We start from the raw sequence: 17,802 nt of genomic DNA on the forward strand, positions 1-17,802 counted from the left end.
TGCCTTCATGCCCCATATTTTGGTGTCAGCTCTTTGAAGGCACAGATATCGGTCTGTTTTGTTTACTGCTCCTCCCATAGGACCCAGAACTATGTCTGACACAAAACATGTGCTCCCCAAACAGTTTCACCCATAAGTAGCATTGGGAGTTTAGTGAGGGGGAGGGGTGCACTGTTTTACTTCCAGTAGATTGCGGTGGGGAGATGGTTTCCTTAGTCCTGTGTAGCACACTGCCAAAATATAGAGTTTAGAGAGGACTAAGGAGGAGGGGTGAATAAGATCAACCAAGCTCTATTTGGGCAGAGCTCCTATGGTAAACATCATATGGCAACACAAGAAGGCCTCGTGCATGGGAAGTTCTGCTCACAATCCTCACTGCATCATTGGGAGTGAGAAGGGTCCTAGACAGGGCTCTTAGCTCTACCCCAGAAGAGCTGAGAAGCTGATACCCAGTGAAACTATCAACTGCAGCCTCAACCATTGCACAGAAGGAAGCACAGGTAGTCTTTGTACAGGGTCCACAGCCCCAACAACCTGGGAAGGGTCAAGCCCAGCCAGAGATGCCACTGGCAGAACCCCCCAAATTCTAGCAGTGCTCTGAAGAACTTCTGAAGCCTTCCCACTGCTGTCCCTCAGGAAGACTGCTGGGATTGAGTCTCAGAACCACCCTCTGACTGGGTTCCACTAGACAGTGGGACTGCCAAACAAGCCATGTGCAATTTTAACTGTTTAATAATAAACACTTATCTATAACACCTGTTATACGTCATTCACTCCTTAAGGAAAGTGGTCATGGACTGGGGGAGGTGGCTCTATGATTAAAAGCACTTCCAGAGAACTTTGGTTTTCTGTGCCCAGTTCCTACATGGTGGCTCAAACACAGCTGTAACTTCAGTTCCAGGGTATCTGATGCCTGCTTTTTGCTTCCCCAGCCACTGCATGCATGTGGTACACAAACATATATTCAGGGGAAACACTCATGGATTTCGTAAAATGAAAACTAAAAGAACTGGTCACTAGAAGCCCTTTTTATCCTCACAACACCCTCTATTGTTATCCTCCATTTACAGAGGAGGAGAGTGAGGCACAGAGACTGACTGCTTTGCTCAAGGTTAACTCAGTGCAAACACATGGCGTCAATTGTGCACCTAAGCAGTCTGACTGTTTACATCTGTGATTAGATGGCCATTAGCTAAATCTTGTCCCATAGTGTTATAAACACAGTTAAGAACAGGTGTTAGGATGAGAGGTTTTTAATCTCTTTACCCTTCAGATCCTGTTGGCCACATCCCCAAGGATTTCTTAGGAAGAAGCAAAAACCAAAACCCTTTCCCAGGACAGTTCTAATTTCCATTGTGGCTGTCAATGTGGGTCTTACCTACACCTGCTCTCAATCAGTTGCTGTACAGAGTTAATGCCTCTTGAAAATCTGTTCATTGGTAGATACACTAATTTCTTGACCTTAGTTTCCTGGTACTTACCCTAACTGGTAGGGATAGCCTCAACAGGAGGATACGTTCTAGAGATACTAATTTAATAAGATACCTTAGCAAGTAGGCTAAAAATCCAATGGTGATTACTAGGGGGGAGGGAGTGTGTAAGGAAAAGTTAGATTTAGTCAGTATATGCTATATGGAGGCCACATAAAACTCCAACAACATGCATAATGAACGCATGCTAATCAAAAGTAAAAAAATACTACTTGGTTTCTGTGGTGGTTTGTATTTGCATGCTTAATCTCCAGGAGTGACTGTTCTATCCTGGAAGGATTAGGTGGTGTGGCCTTGTTGGAGTAGTGTGATCTTGTTGAAGGCGGTGTATCACTGGGAGTGGGCCTTTGAGGTTTCCAAAGCCCACACCAGGCTCAGAGTGTCTCTATGGGCTGCCTGTGGATCAGTACTGTTCCAGTGCCCTGTCTGCCTGTTGCAGCCATGATGGTCATGGGCTAAGCCTCTGAAACTGTAAGCATGCCCCCAATTAAATGTTACCTTTTATAATATTTGGCTTGCTCATGGGGTCTCTTCTCAGCAATAGGATATAACTAGAAAGCTGATATGGCTTTGGAACCTCAGACTGGGTTTTTACTTTTCATGATTCTTTGGAAACCTACTATGGATTTGATTCCATAGACAGGACACAAGTCTTTAACTTTTTTACAGCCCTGGTTGTCCTGGAACTCACTTTGTAGACCATGCTAGCCTCGAACTCAGAACTCCACCTGCCTCTGCCTCCTGAGTGCTGGGATTAAAGGCGTGTGTCACCACGCCCGGCTTAGTCTTTAACTTTTAAACTACATATGTAGCAAATGAGTGTCCCCTGCCAGTGTATACCAACCACCAAATACCCAGTACCATACCAAAATGCAAGTTCTGAATCTAGAGATCAGAACTTCTGCATTCTAGCAAGTCCCCTGATGGTGTTCCTGAGCTAACAGAAAACCACTCTTAGGGGAGCAATGTCCTCAAATATTTCTGTCACTCCAAGAAAAGGAAGACTTCTACAGAGGGGAAGATAATTTTCAATGTCAATCTTTTCCTCTCCGTAATTAAAACCAATTCGGAACACATTTATTATATATCCTGTGTGTCTGTATAGGATGATTGCAAACACAAGAGTGATTGGATACAGGAAATATGTGTGCATTTAAATTTATATATGTATTCACTGCACATCAGCTTTAAAAAATTAGTGTGTGTGTGTGTGTGTGTGTGTGTATGTGTGTGTGTGTGTGAGAGAGAGAGAGAGACAGAGACAGAGAGAGAGAGAAAGAGACTTACTTATGTTTACCATATGTGTGCAAGTGTCTATAGAGACCAGAAAAGAATGTCAGATCCTCTAGACCTGGAATTACAGGTGCCTATGCTCTACCTAGTGTGGGTTCTGGACACTAAGCCTGATTCCTCTGCAAGAGCCAAAACCTAGTGTTCTTACTTCTGAGCCATTTCTCCAGCCCCTGAACAACAATGGTGCTTGTGGGATGCTGAACAGTGGTCAACATTCAGTCCAGAAAAATGTTCTTAGGTATATCCACAATAAAGGAAAAAGACACATAGCACAGAGGAGATGAAGAGAGGTGAGTAGAAGCAATTGTAGGTCGGGTATCGTTCTTATATTTCTTAACTTTTCTAAGGTATTCTGGGAGCTAGATGTTGGTATGCCTATGTCATTAGGATGCAGGCTGAGCATGTTGAGGGACGCAGCTTGTGCTAGAGGAATTCAGATTCAGATTATCCTAAAGACTCGTGAGCCTGTGCTCTCTGCCTACCCACTCTCCTACTGCAGCATCCTGTGCAGGTCCAGGTAACCACCTGAGAAGAAACATAGAAAGGAGACAATCAGACAAAGAACTTCAAGCTATTGACTCATGAAGAAGATCCAGGCCAGGGTGGTCTGTAGCTGACTAAGATGAAGAATTTGAAGATCTGAGGTTGAGCTTTAATATGGACAGGAAATGCGTTTTGTTTGTTCTAACTCGTTTCATAGCTTAGTGCATGGTAAAAGGTTGAGGCAGCAGACCTGAGTTCGCCAAACACTGCACATCCCAACAAAATCTGGATTTTGGCTGACTCCTGGGAAACAACCTCTAAGCCCTTAGAATGTCCTGTCTGATGACAATAACAATGCCCTCCTTTACCTGGCTTATAAATCATAAGAGATTATTTATGCAATATTGTGGTGGATGGTAGAGACCTTGACTGTGGTTACCAGTTTTGTTTTGGTTGATTGGTTTTGATATTTTGAGAGAGGTTTCTCTGTGCAATGGTGCTGGCTGTCCTGGAACTCACAGATCCAGCTGCTCCTGCCTGCCAAGTGTTGGGATTAAAGGCATACACTCTCATGCCCATCTGGGTTATCGGTTATACCTCTGGAAGGGTGTTCTGGTTTGAGAATGTTTCCTATAGGCTCAGGCAGCTCCTTTGACAAGGCTATAGCTCCTAATCCTTTCCAAACAGTTCACCATCTAGGGACTAATCATGCAATATATGAACCTATGGGGCCATTCTCATTCAGACCACCATGGAAGCCAAGGATCATTTTTATTTTCTATTTTTGGTTAACATGCATTAATTATACATGTAGGTGGAGTTCCATGTAGCATGTGCTAATCAAATCCAATTCCCCTAGCCATCCCACCACCAAGTTGACAAGGGATCAATTGTACTGACTGATTTTGTGTGTCAACTTGACACAGGCTGGAGTTATCACAGAGAAAGGAGCTTCAGTTGGGGAAGTGCCTCCATGAGATCCAGCTGTAAGGTATTTTCTCAATTAGTGATCAAGTGGGGAGGGCCCCTTGTGGGTGGGACCATCTCTGACCGGGTAGTCTTGGGTTCTATAAGAAAGCAAGCTGAGCAAGCCAGGGGAAGCAAGGCAGTAAAGAACATCCCTCCATGGCCTCAGTATCAGCTCCTGATCCTGCCCTGCTTGAGTTCCAGTCCTGACTTTCTTGGTGATGAACAGCAGTATGGAAGTGTAAGCCGAATAAACCCTTTCCTCCCCAACTTGCTTCTTGGTCCTGATGTTTTGTGCAGGAATGGAAACCCTGACTGAGACAACCACCAATCACCATTGGACTTTCAGTATACTTACTAAGGGGTCTGGTATCTCTAGAAAGCTGCAGCTTTGCTGGAAGAAGTAGATCATTGGAGGCAGGCTTGGAGAGTTTATAGCTTCTTCCAGCTCTCTCTTCTTTGGGTTTGCTATTAAAGATATGGTCGCTCAGCTTCCACTGTTCTCTTCATGCCTGACGCTTGCTGCTGGGCCTCCCCATCATGATGATTTTTATCCCTCTGGGATCAGAAGCTAAAATGACCCCTTTCATGAGTTGACTTTGGCCGTGGCATTTTATTATAGTAACAAAAAAAGCAACTAATACACAGGGCTAGAGACTAAGTAACATTGATAATTAATATTCACTGTCAGGGTCACCATGGCAACATACCACTGGGTTATGAAGCCTTTCTGGAAAGGCTTGACGTAGTGGGGAAGACCCACTCTGAATGTGGGAGGCCCCATGCCAATAGATGGCACTGTGAAGAAAACAGAGAAAGCGAGTTTGGCACTGGCATTCGTGTCTCTGTTTGGTTACTGTGGATTAAAATGTGACCAGCGCCATCATAGTCCTGCTTCCATATCTTCCCTTCTAGAGTGGACTGAGCCTTGAAACTGTGAGCCAAGATAAACTGTCCATCCTTAAGTCATTTGTGTCAGGTATCTTGTCATACCAGTAAATATATATATAGTGAGTATGGGCAGTGTATGTTTACCTGAGCGAAACTCCCCGGAAGCTTAGGTATGCTCTATGGTTGCCAGTGCTTTCTGGATATGGCCATAAAGCACTGTCTTGAGAATTAAATGCTATTTTCACAAATGCACTGTAGAAAACAGCCAGAAGCTTGCATCTGGCATCTCCTGGACTCTGTCCTATGTGGTTTTATCCTTGCAGATATGAACCTGTATCCTTCAATCGAATCACTGAATTGGTGGTTTGGGGGATCCCCAATAAAAGCTTAAAAGATTTAATACTAGCCACTAAGGACCAACTTGGGTGGGGGAAACTTGTGGTTTTCAGATCAGTATTTACTGAGTGCTTATTATACACAAACCATTATCGCACCAGAGTATAAAGATAAGCCCAAATCCTCGATCTTTAAGAAGGTCCAAGGAAATACTACTGTTCATCCTCCAGGGTTGAATGCCACAGGACAGAGAGAGAGCAAGGAGCTATGAGGCTGGGGAAGGGACTTAGGAGCATTCAGGGAACCATGGTTTCTCAGAGTTCTTCTCCAGAGACCTCCCTGAGTATTCTGTGACTTGGTTGTAGATCTTGGAGCTGCTTCCTGTAATGATTTAGCAGCTTTTACCATATGGATATGTGTGCCTCAGAGGCATTGGGACTGAAGTGATGGGGAGGTGGGTGAAGGGGGGTTAGATGTATTTCTCACAAACCAAGTTCTCTCTGGAACCTAGTAAGTTACATAATTCATCACAGACACAGAAATCAAAGTTGCTTTATTGGAAGAAAAAGAACAGAGTGTTAGGCTCTTTGAGGCTTACCCTAGGCAGTCTACTGGGCACTGCATGGGGTTTTTTCCTCAGGTAGCTGATGATGATTCTACCCACCGGCCATGTCAGAATGCTGTCACACTGAAGTCATAGGGTGTGGGAAATGCAGGCTCCCTGTCTTTGTCATCCCTGCCCACTGAGGAAGAGGCTTTTAAATTCCACCTGCCTTCCCTCAGAGGTGCTTGCTCCAGATCAATAATCTTTTTGCTTCTGCCTCTCTTCCAAGGGATATATCATTTATGGGGATTTCACTTGGGATTCTTCAAGTGTCTCTGCACTTATGATTCCGTCTCCCCCATCTGCTCCACATCACCCTCCTCTGACCTGTGTTTGTCTTTGAAATGTTTAGCTGTTTATTTTCACTATTCCCAAAATGTCTTCTTTAAAAAAAAAAAAAAAAAAAAAAAAAAAAAAAAAAGCAAAGCTTTCTTTCAGACTAGCTGCATGTAGATATGTAGCGAATCATCCTGAGTCCTTTTTGGTGTCCAGCATTGAACTTACCTTCTCACAGAGGCATCTAGCTATGGCTGCTATACAAAGGTCATGTTTCATGCCACAGCTACTTGGGTACTCTGTGTGTACTATAGAGGTACAAGACATCGCTTCTTCTTCCTGCAGTGTCCCACTCTAAGGAATCATATTCCCTCTTTGGCCACTTAGCGTCCACACCTGAGGAATAGTCTACTTGGAGAGGCTGAGTGGCAGCATGAGCTCACCGCCTATGGGAGAAGCTGAGAAGGAGACACGCTTTTCCATGGTGCACCCACCTGGGATTCTGGATCAAAAGCACAAAGCACAAAGCAGTGACATGAGGACTCATTTTAGAGCAGGTGGCGACAGAAGTAGCCATGCATCCCCAAGGCAGAAGCAGCAGGGAGAACAGCAGGGCAATCTTGTCCAGAGTCCAACAACTGCATTCCAGTGGTCCAGATGACACCAGGATGGGAGTCTGGCTACCCAGGCATCTACTTAGCCATGTCTTTTCTGGACACTTGTTTTCCACTTGTATCTCACAAAGCCAATTTCCTTCTCTTAAACCTAGAGATACTGATGAAGAAATGAGACATTTATTTATTGTTTTTTTGAGACAGGGTTTCTCTGTATAGCTCTGGCTGTCCTAGAACTCACTCTATAGTCCAAGCTGACCTCCAACTCAGAAATCTGCCTGCCTCTGTCTTCCATGTGCTGGGATGAAAGGCACCTGCCACCACTGCCCAGCTAAGACTCTTAAAGACAAAAACAAAAACAAAAACACCACTCACCTCCAATTATCTTTGCTTTCTTCCAGCTTTCCTTGACACACATGCGCCAGAAGATTTCGAGGGGTAGGTGGGTAGAGCAAAACTGTGACTTTAAGTCAGGGACAAAGCTACAGAAGACTAGGAAGATTCCCTCCTCAGTGGTAGTTAGGAAATTAGTTAAGGGCTGGGATGTGATTAGCAGCTTTGACATCCCACAAAGTCTCTGAATTTCTTGTTCTTTAATGTCTGTGACTGGAGAAAAGGAACAAATTTCTTCTTTATTTTTTTCTCTTTCAGTCCATCTACACATTCCTGTCTCTTCCCTAAAGCTCAAAGCATAGACCTTTGGCTGTTACATTATTGAAATGTCCATTGTCAGTTTCCTTCTGGATTAGAGTTTTCAGCTAGCCGTGTAAGAATTGTACAATTTATTTTTCTACAAAACCCAAGGGAACACCACCGTTCTCCATCAAATACCACAGCCTGTACTCTCCCCACCCCCCAAACCCACCCCAAACAGACAGCAGACACAGGCTTTTAAAACACACAACATGGTCTTCTTTATTTAATTGTTTAATCAGTTTACATTCCACAACTGACAGATTATTTATTTTTATTTTTTTTCCATGAACAAGTCATTTAATTAATTACCAGACACTTTTTTTCTTCAATCGATGGAAATAACAATATTTCTGCCAATTTGAAAAAGAAAATTGCAAGATGCAGTCAGTTTCATTGAAGTCCCCAAACGCTTGCTCTCTGCTTCCTCAGTCCTTTCAAAGTCACAGGAACCTGGCAATTTCCCTTTTCATTCCCCCTCCCACTTCCCTGGTAAGTTCCTCTCAGAATATCACAAGAGTTTCCAGATCTGGTTCGGATCACCTTTCCTGTAATTAATTAATTATGAGAAGAAACAGACAGTACAATAGATCTGATAAGATGTAGCATTCTTGTTAAGATTAAACAATACATTTATTCAAATTGTATCAGAACAAATTAACATAATATTTAATCTTATTTTAGCACCAATAACCACAGGAATTGTTATTTCCAAGGGGAGAGTCTTGTTAGAATCCTGCAGTATACACCACACTGTGTCTAACCAATCAGAAAGCACTATGCAAATTAGAGTGAAAGTAAATAAATTTATATTGACTGAGCCACAAGTTGGTGGACCATCAACACTCCAGGTGTTTGAAAGTTTTGCCGGCCATGGCCCCTGTCTAATGAGCACATATATAACATACTCACCAAATCAGCTCCCTTTCTCCTGCGTGGCAGGCAGAGGGCTCAGAATATTAGATTTTAAGTGAATCAAGCCTTATCATACAGGCTCTTTGCCATGGTTGGAGAATTCCCAGGGGCTGGTTGCTTGCATTGATTCTGTTCTATGTCCTAAGATCTCATTACTTGTCTTTCTCACACACACAGAAGAGGCTCATTTAGATCTAAGGAAGATCTCTAAGCAGAAAGGAGAGGTAGGAAATGGTGGCCTGTGTCCTAGTGTAAGGACAGAACTTGTCTCTGCTACCTCTTAGGAGACCCGGTGTGGCTGCTATTCTTTTCCCATATCTCCTTTTCAACACTCAAGATTTAAAAAAAAAAAAAAATTAAAGAAATTGGAGGATGATGTTTTTAGCAGGAGACTCCACCAGATGTTAAAAGATGGGAAAGACGTTTATTCTTAACAACAGGGAGGCCTGTCTATCTCTTATCATAAGATATAAGACATCTATCTATATGGATAGGGTGGGCCGTGCCTGACTCTCCTACAGCCCAAGGGCATGCCCTGCTTTCTCCCTAGGACTCTGACAGTCATCAGGGCCTTGTCCAAGGATAGCACTAATTCCTCTTGAGGCAGATATAACGTGTGGTTGGTTCACAGCAGTGACTCTCTCCCCTTACTAAGACGGTAGAGTAGAACTTCCAAGGGTGAGTCAGCATCATGGTTATAGCTCTGCTGCTACTGAGTAAATCCAGCCTTTGCCTTTGTTCTCACAAGGAAATCCACCACAGTGTGTGACTCACTGGCCAGAGCATCCTGCTCAGTCTCTGGACAGACCTTACTCTCTGTTCTCCTAGATGGTCACAAAAGCCTGGTGCAGCTTTTGAGCCCCCACAATGTGGCTGATCCAGCTGGAGATGTTTTCTCAGGGTAAAACCCACCTTGGGTTTAGAAGATCTATCTTGAAATAAACAGAACATAAAACATGCCAGTAACTTTTATACTGATTCCATGTTGAAGTGCTAATAATATTTTTGATGTGCTGGGTTCAAATATAGTATTGAAATTAATATCACCTGTTTTGCTGGTGCTTTTCAACGTGGGTAGAAGAATATATCAAATATTTCAACTTGTACCAAATTTTATTGGACAGTGGTGGGGTGGTCTAAATCCTTCCTTGTACAGTTCTCAAGGAGGGTCACCAAACTCCATGAGTAGTGAGGAAGTGTTAGGCTGAAGGGTCTATAACCATGAGTGGAGGGCTGCTTGCGCAGGCCAAATGTGTGTATCTCTCTTGGGCAATCACTCTTCCCTAGTAGCCCCTTGCTTTCTGGGATTATCCATGCCCTGGATGCTTCTAGGGTTACTACTGCCTTGGGGATGCTTCTCTGCTACTCTGCTGAGGGACTTTTTGGAAGCACAAACATTTTTTTCATTAACCTCTAAGTTTATCTAACCACATCCTCTACCTACAACCTCCATCTTATCTCCAGAACCAAGTTCTTTTTCCCCCTCCCCATTTTATAGTGTCCCCTGGCCAGCCTGTGCTTCTTTATGCAGGAAGCCACATTTGTAGAGCCAGCCACAGTTGGTTGAGCGATCCACTCACATATCTCCTTTGATGATCTTTCTCCTACCCCAGTCCTGTGTGGCAAAGCTCTGTCCATCAGAGAGAGCAAGATGAGATCATCAAAGTGGGTGTGAAAAGGCATCTGAGACTGAAAAGGTAGATCAAAGGCTTTGGACTCTGTCCACAAACCGGCTGCAGGCTACTTTCTGAGGAAAGTCGGCTTCCGACCAGAGCAACAGGAAGCAAGCTGCTCCTAGGTTGCCTGAGCTCTGTCAGCATACAACAGCCAGCATGGGCACAAATAGCAGCAGAATGGACAGGGAGACTAGGTGTCACGTGTGTCCCCAACGTCACCCTGCTTCCCGTGAGTCTGAGAGGACATGGATACGTGGTGAGGTCACAAGATTCACCCAAGGTTCCAGGTGAGCTATTAACAAAGTCACTAGTATCACCCCAGGTCATGTCTCTGGGTTGAGATGGATCCTGGCCTTCACTAGTCTAACTTGGATGATATGCTTTTATTTAGGGGTGTTGGGGGTGGGGGAGACATACTTAAGTTTAAAGGCAAATGTCTTCAGAACAGAGAGTACCAAGCAAGCAGAAGCGACCATCAGGAAAACAACCAGAGAAATCTGTGACAGGCGTCCCCTCCCTTCAAGTGCCCCCCAGATTCAGGATTCTAGGGCAGTCCTCACAGGCCCTCAGGAAACCGAGGGCTACATTACAGCATTTAAGAAGATGCAATTCCCCCTCCCCTTAATTTTCAGTTTTTAACTTTTATTTGTACATTTTTTACAGATAGTCTTGAATAGCAAAACAGTCACACCATGGGCAGTGGGCAGTGGGGAGTGGGGTAGGCCAGGGAGGGACATGAGAGTGGTTCTGTGAAATCTCTGTGTGAAAGGCACCAGCACACTCACAACACAGACATACTGGCACATACAAATGGGAATGGGCCTACAGACCACCCAGAGAGGAAAGGAATAGTTCGGGGTCCAAGGGAGAGCAACAGAGGACACTAGGTTGTTTCCCTAGGGAGTCATAACAGGTCTTAGGTAGAAGGAGTAGTAGCCGGGCATTTGTCAGGGAGATACCAGGTTGAGTTGTGTAGCTGAGCAACTCCTAGGTTTGGGGCCCAGCTTTCTGTTTGTTGGCTCTGAACAACCCACCCTTGTGGGCATGCCATTACCCTTATTATCGGCTAGACTCTAGTCATAAAGAGAACAAGGTCTTGTTGTTCTCTGGTAGAACATCTCAGTGCACACAGGAAAGAAGAAAGGCATGGAAATTCTTTTGGGGGAATCAATTCTTTTCTCCTTTAGAATTTAGGATCCAAGTAAGATCATACAGGAGCGTGTCCCAACTTGACACATCACTCAGGACCTCCTACCAGAACTGAGATGCTACTGATGAAAGTCACTAGCTTTACAACCTGACAAGAGGAAGTGGTCTCTTACGTTTATCATACTTCTCTTTACTCTAAATATGAGAGAACTTTAAAAGCTTCAAGAATCGGACTTTGCTCCCCAACATGAGCATGTATAGCTAAGAATGATAATAGAACTGTTCAAACAAACAGCACTAACTCCATGCCTGCTTCGAACTACTTTAGTCATCTATGCTCTTGGCCTCCACACAATCTCTTTGTATCGTCACTTCTGGTAACACACAGGAGTGAGAGTGCACTTTGCAAGACCGGCCTTGAAGTAAAGGAAGTGAGTCTGGCAATGGGTAAAGACTATGAAGGAGACCATTTCTCTGGAGGGCTTGAAAGGAGACATGAATCCTATGTGCTTCAGTTGGCTAGCTACACTCAAGTTCAGCAACCAAGATGGCCTCTCCTACTCTACATTATCCTCTTGGCAGAGCCTTGATGGAACCATTCCATTGTAGTGGCTGCACTGCTGATAATGGGCAATTTGAACAGCTCATAATTCATAGACACTTGTGTTTGCAAATTGCTTCGCAATTTCTTTGTCGACCTTAATATACCATGAGGTAAAGTGTTATCACCGTCCTCATGTTGTAGATGAGGAAGTTCAAGTATGGAGAAGACACAGTGCCCAGAGTCACAAATTGTTTTAGTACAGAGCAGAATGAAGTGTTCAGCCTTTGCTGTGTTATACAAGTGTAGCTTAATTAGTGAGTTTCTCTGGTTGAGGTGAATTTATACTTATGATTAGACTGAAATGGCACCTGAAAAAAAGAAGTAGGGGAGAGAAGGGGGGGCAGATCTTTAGCTCTGTCATGAGCTTTCAAATGCCTCCTTGCTACTCTTCTGGTTGGTATTGCTGCCAAGAACACACAGTCACTGATGCCAATCGGTGCAGTTCTGTGGCCATGCCATGTTGTCCTGGCCCCATCGACTCACCCAATGACAACCACTCATTGAGAGGTTCTGAGGTCTGAACCTTTATGACTGGATCCATGGTAGGGGCCTCAGAGCAATGAGATTCTGACCAGTCTCTCAGTCTTTTGCATGCTTTTCTCATGGTTTTCTACAACGAGCATGTAGTCCTCAGGGAGGAAACTTAATAGCTGGTAATAACCTAGTCTAAGGACTAGGACCAATGTCAACAGAATGTTTTTGTGGCATAGCAGCATGGATGGAGAAATGGTAAACATGACCCCAGAAGTCAAGCACCCTGAGAGGCACCAGAACCATTTGGATGCATCGTCTCTTAGGACTTGCTTTAAAAAGAAAAATAATCTGCCCCTTTCCTCTGTCTGTCTGGGCTGGAAGATAGCAGCAAGGCTTACTGCTAGTCTGTAAAATCAGGTCTTCTGACTCATCATGTTTCCCTGGAGAGGGATGGATGTGTTCACTGGGGCATATCAGGCCAGAAGCAGCAGAGACTCTTCCAAGCAAGAAGATTCTCTCTAACTATGAGAGGTAACCAGTATTTCACAGAAACTAAGACAGAGGGTGCATGTGTCTATTTCTTCCCCTACATGATTGAAAGTCAGTGAATGAATGTCCCCAGCAGAAGACAGTTGACACCAAATGCTCTGAGCAATGAATGTGACCTCGTTATTATGAATATTACATAGGTGAGCAACACTGGAGACCTAAATCACACATCTTCCTGAAGTCAGGAGAAAACTATGGTGCTTTCTAATTAGGTCTCTTACAATGTATATGGATGTCTAAAGAGATGCAAAATCTCAGGGTTCCCTTTCCTATTGAGGAGAGGTGACACATTTGGGTAGAAAACCTACCCTGGGGGAGAATACACCAGTACGGTGTCAGGGCCCAGGCTACCACTGAAGGACCTGAAGCCAATGAAGACTTATTTGGCTCTGGGGGAGCTCTCTAATTATGCCTTCATGATCCCTAGAAATGAGAAAGGCTGCTGAAAAGCTGTCTGGTGACTAAAGCTAGGACAAACTTTTTTTTTCATATGTTCGTGATAAACACAGCTCCTTGTGAGACCTCGGGCCATGGCAAACAAGGAGAGAAGTGCTTGAAGTATCTTGCCTCCCTAAGATGTTAACTGTCACAAATGGATCATAAGGAAAGCCACGGGGAGAAGGAAAGTTGGAAAAGAGCCATAACTCCCCAATGCGAACAGAAAATTGTATTTAGCCCTAGTTAGACCCCAACTTTCCCAAACCTCCAATCTAGGAGAGAGCAAAAGAAGTGACTGTTGAAAGTGGCCTCATGCTGCTGGTTTGCACAGAGCCCACGGCATGTGCAACTGAACTCCTTGAATACATACAGCTATTGGAACTTGACCTGGGTAGGAACCAGGGTCCCCTCACAAGGTTGAAGTCTATGGTTTGGAGTTAGAAGAGTCTGACCTAGAGAGTGTCACATACCAAGACATGTCTCTTCCTTCTTTATGCAGTCCTTAGCTGCCTCACAGCCAGAAAGCTCCAGAAACTGCATCAGAGGGGCTTGTTTTAACCAGTGGTCAATCCCCTGTGGTAGAGGAGTCAGATCACTGGGACAGAGATTGCTGTCTGCTATCAGTATGGAGACTTCCATCCTGATTGTTTTGTTGCTAAGAAGGATCAGAATCCAGCATCGGTATCTGTGCCTGTCCAGTTGTAATAGTGAAAGAGTTACTCTAAGGTCCTGTTCTGCTGATGCTGAGTTGATGAGCTGAGCCCAGAGAGTCTATCTCCTTCCTGGGGGTCCATGGAGTGAGTTTCACTAAAAGTTTTATCACGGTGTTGGGCAATTGGAGAGAGCAGATGATCTGTTTATGATTGAGTATGGGTTTTTAAAAATAAAGCATAAACATTCAAGCAAGTTTACTCAAAAAAAGTTTAAATAGCTAATAACAAAATGTCCCATTTGGCTTAGCTTCCCCTATCTTTTTGCAACTGGAAAACAGTTGGAATTAGCATTCAGTCACAGAAAAGTGCCCCAAGTGGGTGTTCATGGATATATATACCTACCTGCTTATCCCTGTTCAGCTCAGGATACCCACAGAGAAAACAAAAGACCTCTCAATCCAAGAGTCTTTCTTTCACCTTAAGAGAAAAGTCTAGCTTGTCAAAGAAAAAGAAAATTGTCAATTTAAACAAAACTGAGGGTTTTTTTGAAAATGATTTCCCTTATCATAGAATATGCCCTTTGTCTCTAAAATGATCCTTAGAAATCTCAGTGGGGGAGGTCTCCATGAGGGGAAACCAGGAGAGGGAGCAGCATTTGATTTAAATATATAAATTTAAAAACTCTCAATTGGATGCCAGCAGCATTTCCTGACACCAGCTTGCCCCTGTTCACCTGGTACACCTACACTCCGGGTGCTCACATGCAAGGTCTGCTGTAGAATCTGACCAGGGCCCTTAGGAGGAGGTCTTGAGAAATGCAACCACACCTGTATATAGGTACACAATGATATATCACACACACACACACACACACACACACACACACACACACACACAGAGTGCACCAAAATGACACACACTAAGAGAGACCCACATTGAAATCCATCAGATATTTCACCTGATAGGAGTTACACACACACACACACACACACACACACACACACACACACACACACACTAGGGAGCTGTGACAGACAGAGCACGTGGGGGAGAAAGGCTGCCGAGTGGTTGGCAGAGTCTCCAAAGCAGATCTGTTCTGCAGCTGCTGAGCTCCCCTTCTGCATGGCTGACCATGGCTGTGCCAGCTCAGGATTCTCTCCTTGCCACCCCAGGGACACTTGGCACCAGCAGGGTTCCCAAGGTAACCATGAGCTGCTCCTGCCCTGTGGCATTCACAGCTCTGGCTGACTTCTTCACTTGCCAGCACCCAGTGCGAATTTGCTCAGGTGAGCCTGAGATACCTGGACGGCCTTGTCAGTTTGGATGGCACCTCAGTTTGGGTGCTAGCCTCTAAGATAGGTAGCTATTTTGGGATTCATGGCCTTGAAGATCAAGAGGAAAGGGAAGAGAATGGAAAGAGTCGAGAGTTCTCCATTAATTTACATAATATCATACAAACTTGAGCGCATGGGACATGGAGGTGCTCTCTCTGCGTGTGACTCAGTTCCTTCCCTCTGTCCAGGGCCCCCCTAGAAAAGGAGCAGACGTCCAGTGACAAAGGACAGCCCCCACAGTGGGGAGTGAAGGTCTTGTTTGGTATACGTACTCGCACATCAGCAACCAGAAGCAACATTCCTTTTCTCTCCTGAACTGTATGTTTTCCCCCTCTTCTCTTATGACTTTTGTGCCCAGCTGTGTCTTGAACTTCCAAAATTAGTGGACTAAATCTTGCGGAGTTCCAGAACCATACTGTGAGGTACCACAGGGTTCTGTGGCCCAGTAGTTTTGTTCTTGGTTTGCCCTCTGGGAATTTCAGCTGTACCAAAATAATAGAAAATAAATGCAACACAAATTATAAAGTCCCACACTCATGAAATATCCACCACGTGTGCATGCACACATATGTGGACATACACACACACACCAAACACACACACACACACTCGCTTTTGTCTCTCTCCAGGGATCTGCAGCTGCTGCATTGGCACCCCTGAAGGCCTGCCCCTCAAGATAATTCCCAGTCCTTGGGGCCTCCATAATGGGTCAAAAACAACAATAGTGAGAGAGACAACAGAGTAATATGATAGTTCCATTCACAGAGTGAAAAAGAAAAAGGTAACCACCCAACACCTATACACACGTGCACACATGCATGTGTGTGCACCCCACCCACCCCCACACTCGTACATACACACACACACACACACACATCACAGCATTACTCAAAGGCTCCAATCTGCCCAGAGAGCACAGGCAGGGGAGGACAGGGTGGCCTCTTGTTTAACTGGGTGTAAGGCAGCTGGAAGGTAAGACTGGGTTTTCTGAGCATCCACTGGAATGTCCTTTAGTTGATGTGGATCTTGCCTCTCAGCATCTTCTCTCCCCTTCCCACCTCTAAAGCATCGTCCAAAGGTTTGGCCACAATGAGAAAACTTCCTTCTCGGTCTGTTTTCTCTTCCACTTGTGCTGTGTCGCTGGTGGGTTGGGAAGGAGCTCAGAACAGGAAGAGCAGAGAAGTGGTTCTGAAAATGGCCTCAAAGATGTGGTTACATTCTATGAACTCAAGGGACTGAGTTTCCCCCATGATCTGATGGCTGGGGTGGTGGTGTTCTCTCCTGTTGGCCCAGAGTGTGGCACTTCCTTCTCTGAATCTGAGTCGCTTCAGACCACTGCCTCTGTCCCGTCCAGGTCACCGCCACATCCTTACAAGTGACAAGGATCAAGATGCCTGTGGTGGCTTTCACTCTGTCTTGAGGAAATCATGAAGCCAAAGTCAAAAACGGATGAGAGAGCCACAGGATGGGGATACTTTTCCCATCTTGGACATGAGGCAACACAAAGTCTGGTGAGATGCAGGTGCCTGAGCCAACTCAACTCTACCTTGGCACTGGCATCATCTTGATTGAGTTTCATTTTATATATGTATATTATATATATATATTTATATATATATAGGTATGGGTTTGTTTGTTTTTTAGCACACTGTCCCATTCTCTGGTCTGGATTTAGGGCAGTTGGTCCTCGGGACAGGTTGGACAGAGGGGGCCAAGGTACAGAAGAATCCCGAGATTAGTGTGAGGCCCAGGCCCCCCCATGCACAGAACATGGACCATCCATAGCCATGGCTGATGTCATCCGGGAGTCCGTATAGGTAGCGTGGGTAACGTGATAGCTCAAAGTTGATCCCAGCCACACAGGTGCACAGTGAAATGATGCAGAAGGTTCCTGGAGACCAAGGGAGGAAACAGGGGGCAGGGAAATAGGGAAAGGAAAGGAAGAGGGGAGGAAGAGAGAAGAGAGGTTAGGATCATTATATTACAACTTCTTAAGTGGGATGGATAAGGAGATTTAGGGAAGAGTGGGCCCTCATCAAGGGTAGCTCATGAGAAGAGGTCACTCCTAAAAGCTCATTGCTTCTGTTCTCTCCAACCATTACCCATCTTGGACAAATTCAGGAAGTCTCTTCTCTGATAAAAATGCCCCAAATGAGTATCTCATTAGAGACTTATATAGGGGAGAATGACCACAGGATATTTAATCCATTTTTATAGAGTATTTAAAATATGTTATCTTTTGTTGTCGACACAAAACATCCCACAAAACATCTCCTTTCTTTCACAGATGCATAACATCTTATGCAAACTTAAGCACTCTTTCTTCAATCTAGACACCAACACCTCTGGCCACCAAGAAGCACG

At 44.6% G+C, this 17,802-nt stretch overlaps 1 protein-coding gene across 1 annotated transcript in view; it reads right to left on the reverse strand.

Moving 5' to 3' along the window:
- Positions 1-7,869: 7,869 nt before the first annotated feature.
- Tmem178b (transmembrane protein 178B) overlaps positions 7,870-17,802 on the reverse strand; it is a 372,060-nt gene continuing 362,127 nt past the window's right edge. Inside the window, exon 4 of the mRNA XM_021165807.3 lies at positions 7,870-17,329. Coding sequence (XP_021021466.1) covers positions 17,079-17,329 — 251 coding nt within the window. The 3' untranslated portion in view covers positions 7,870-17,078. The remainder of the gene's footprint in view (positions 17,330-17,802) is intronic.

Source organism: Mus caroli, unplaced genomic scaffold (genome assembly GCF_978045245.1).
Source record: "Mus caroli unplaced genomic scaffold, Mus_caroli_1 scaffold_7, whole genome shotgun sequence".
Classification (NCBI taxonomy): Eukaryota; Metazoa; Chordata; class Mammalia; order Rodentia; family Muridae; genus Mus; species Mus caroli.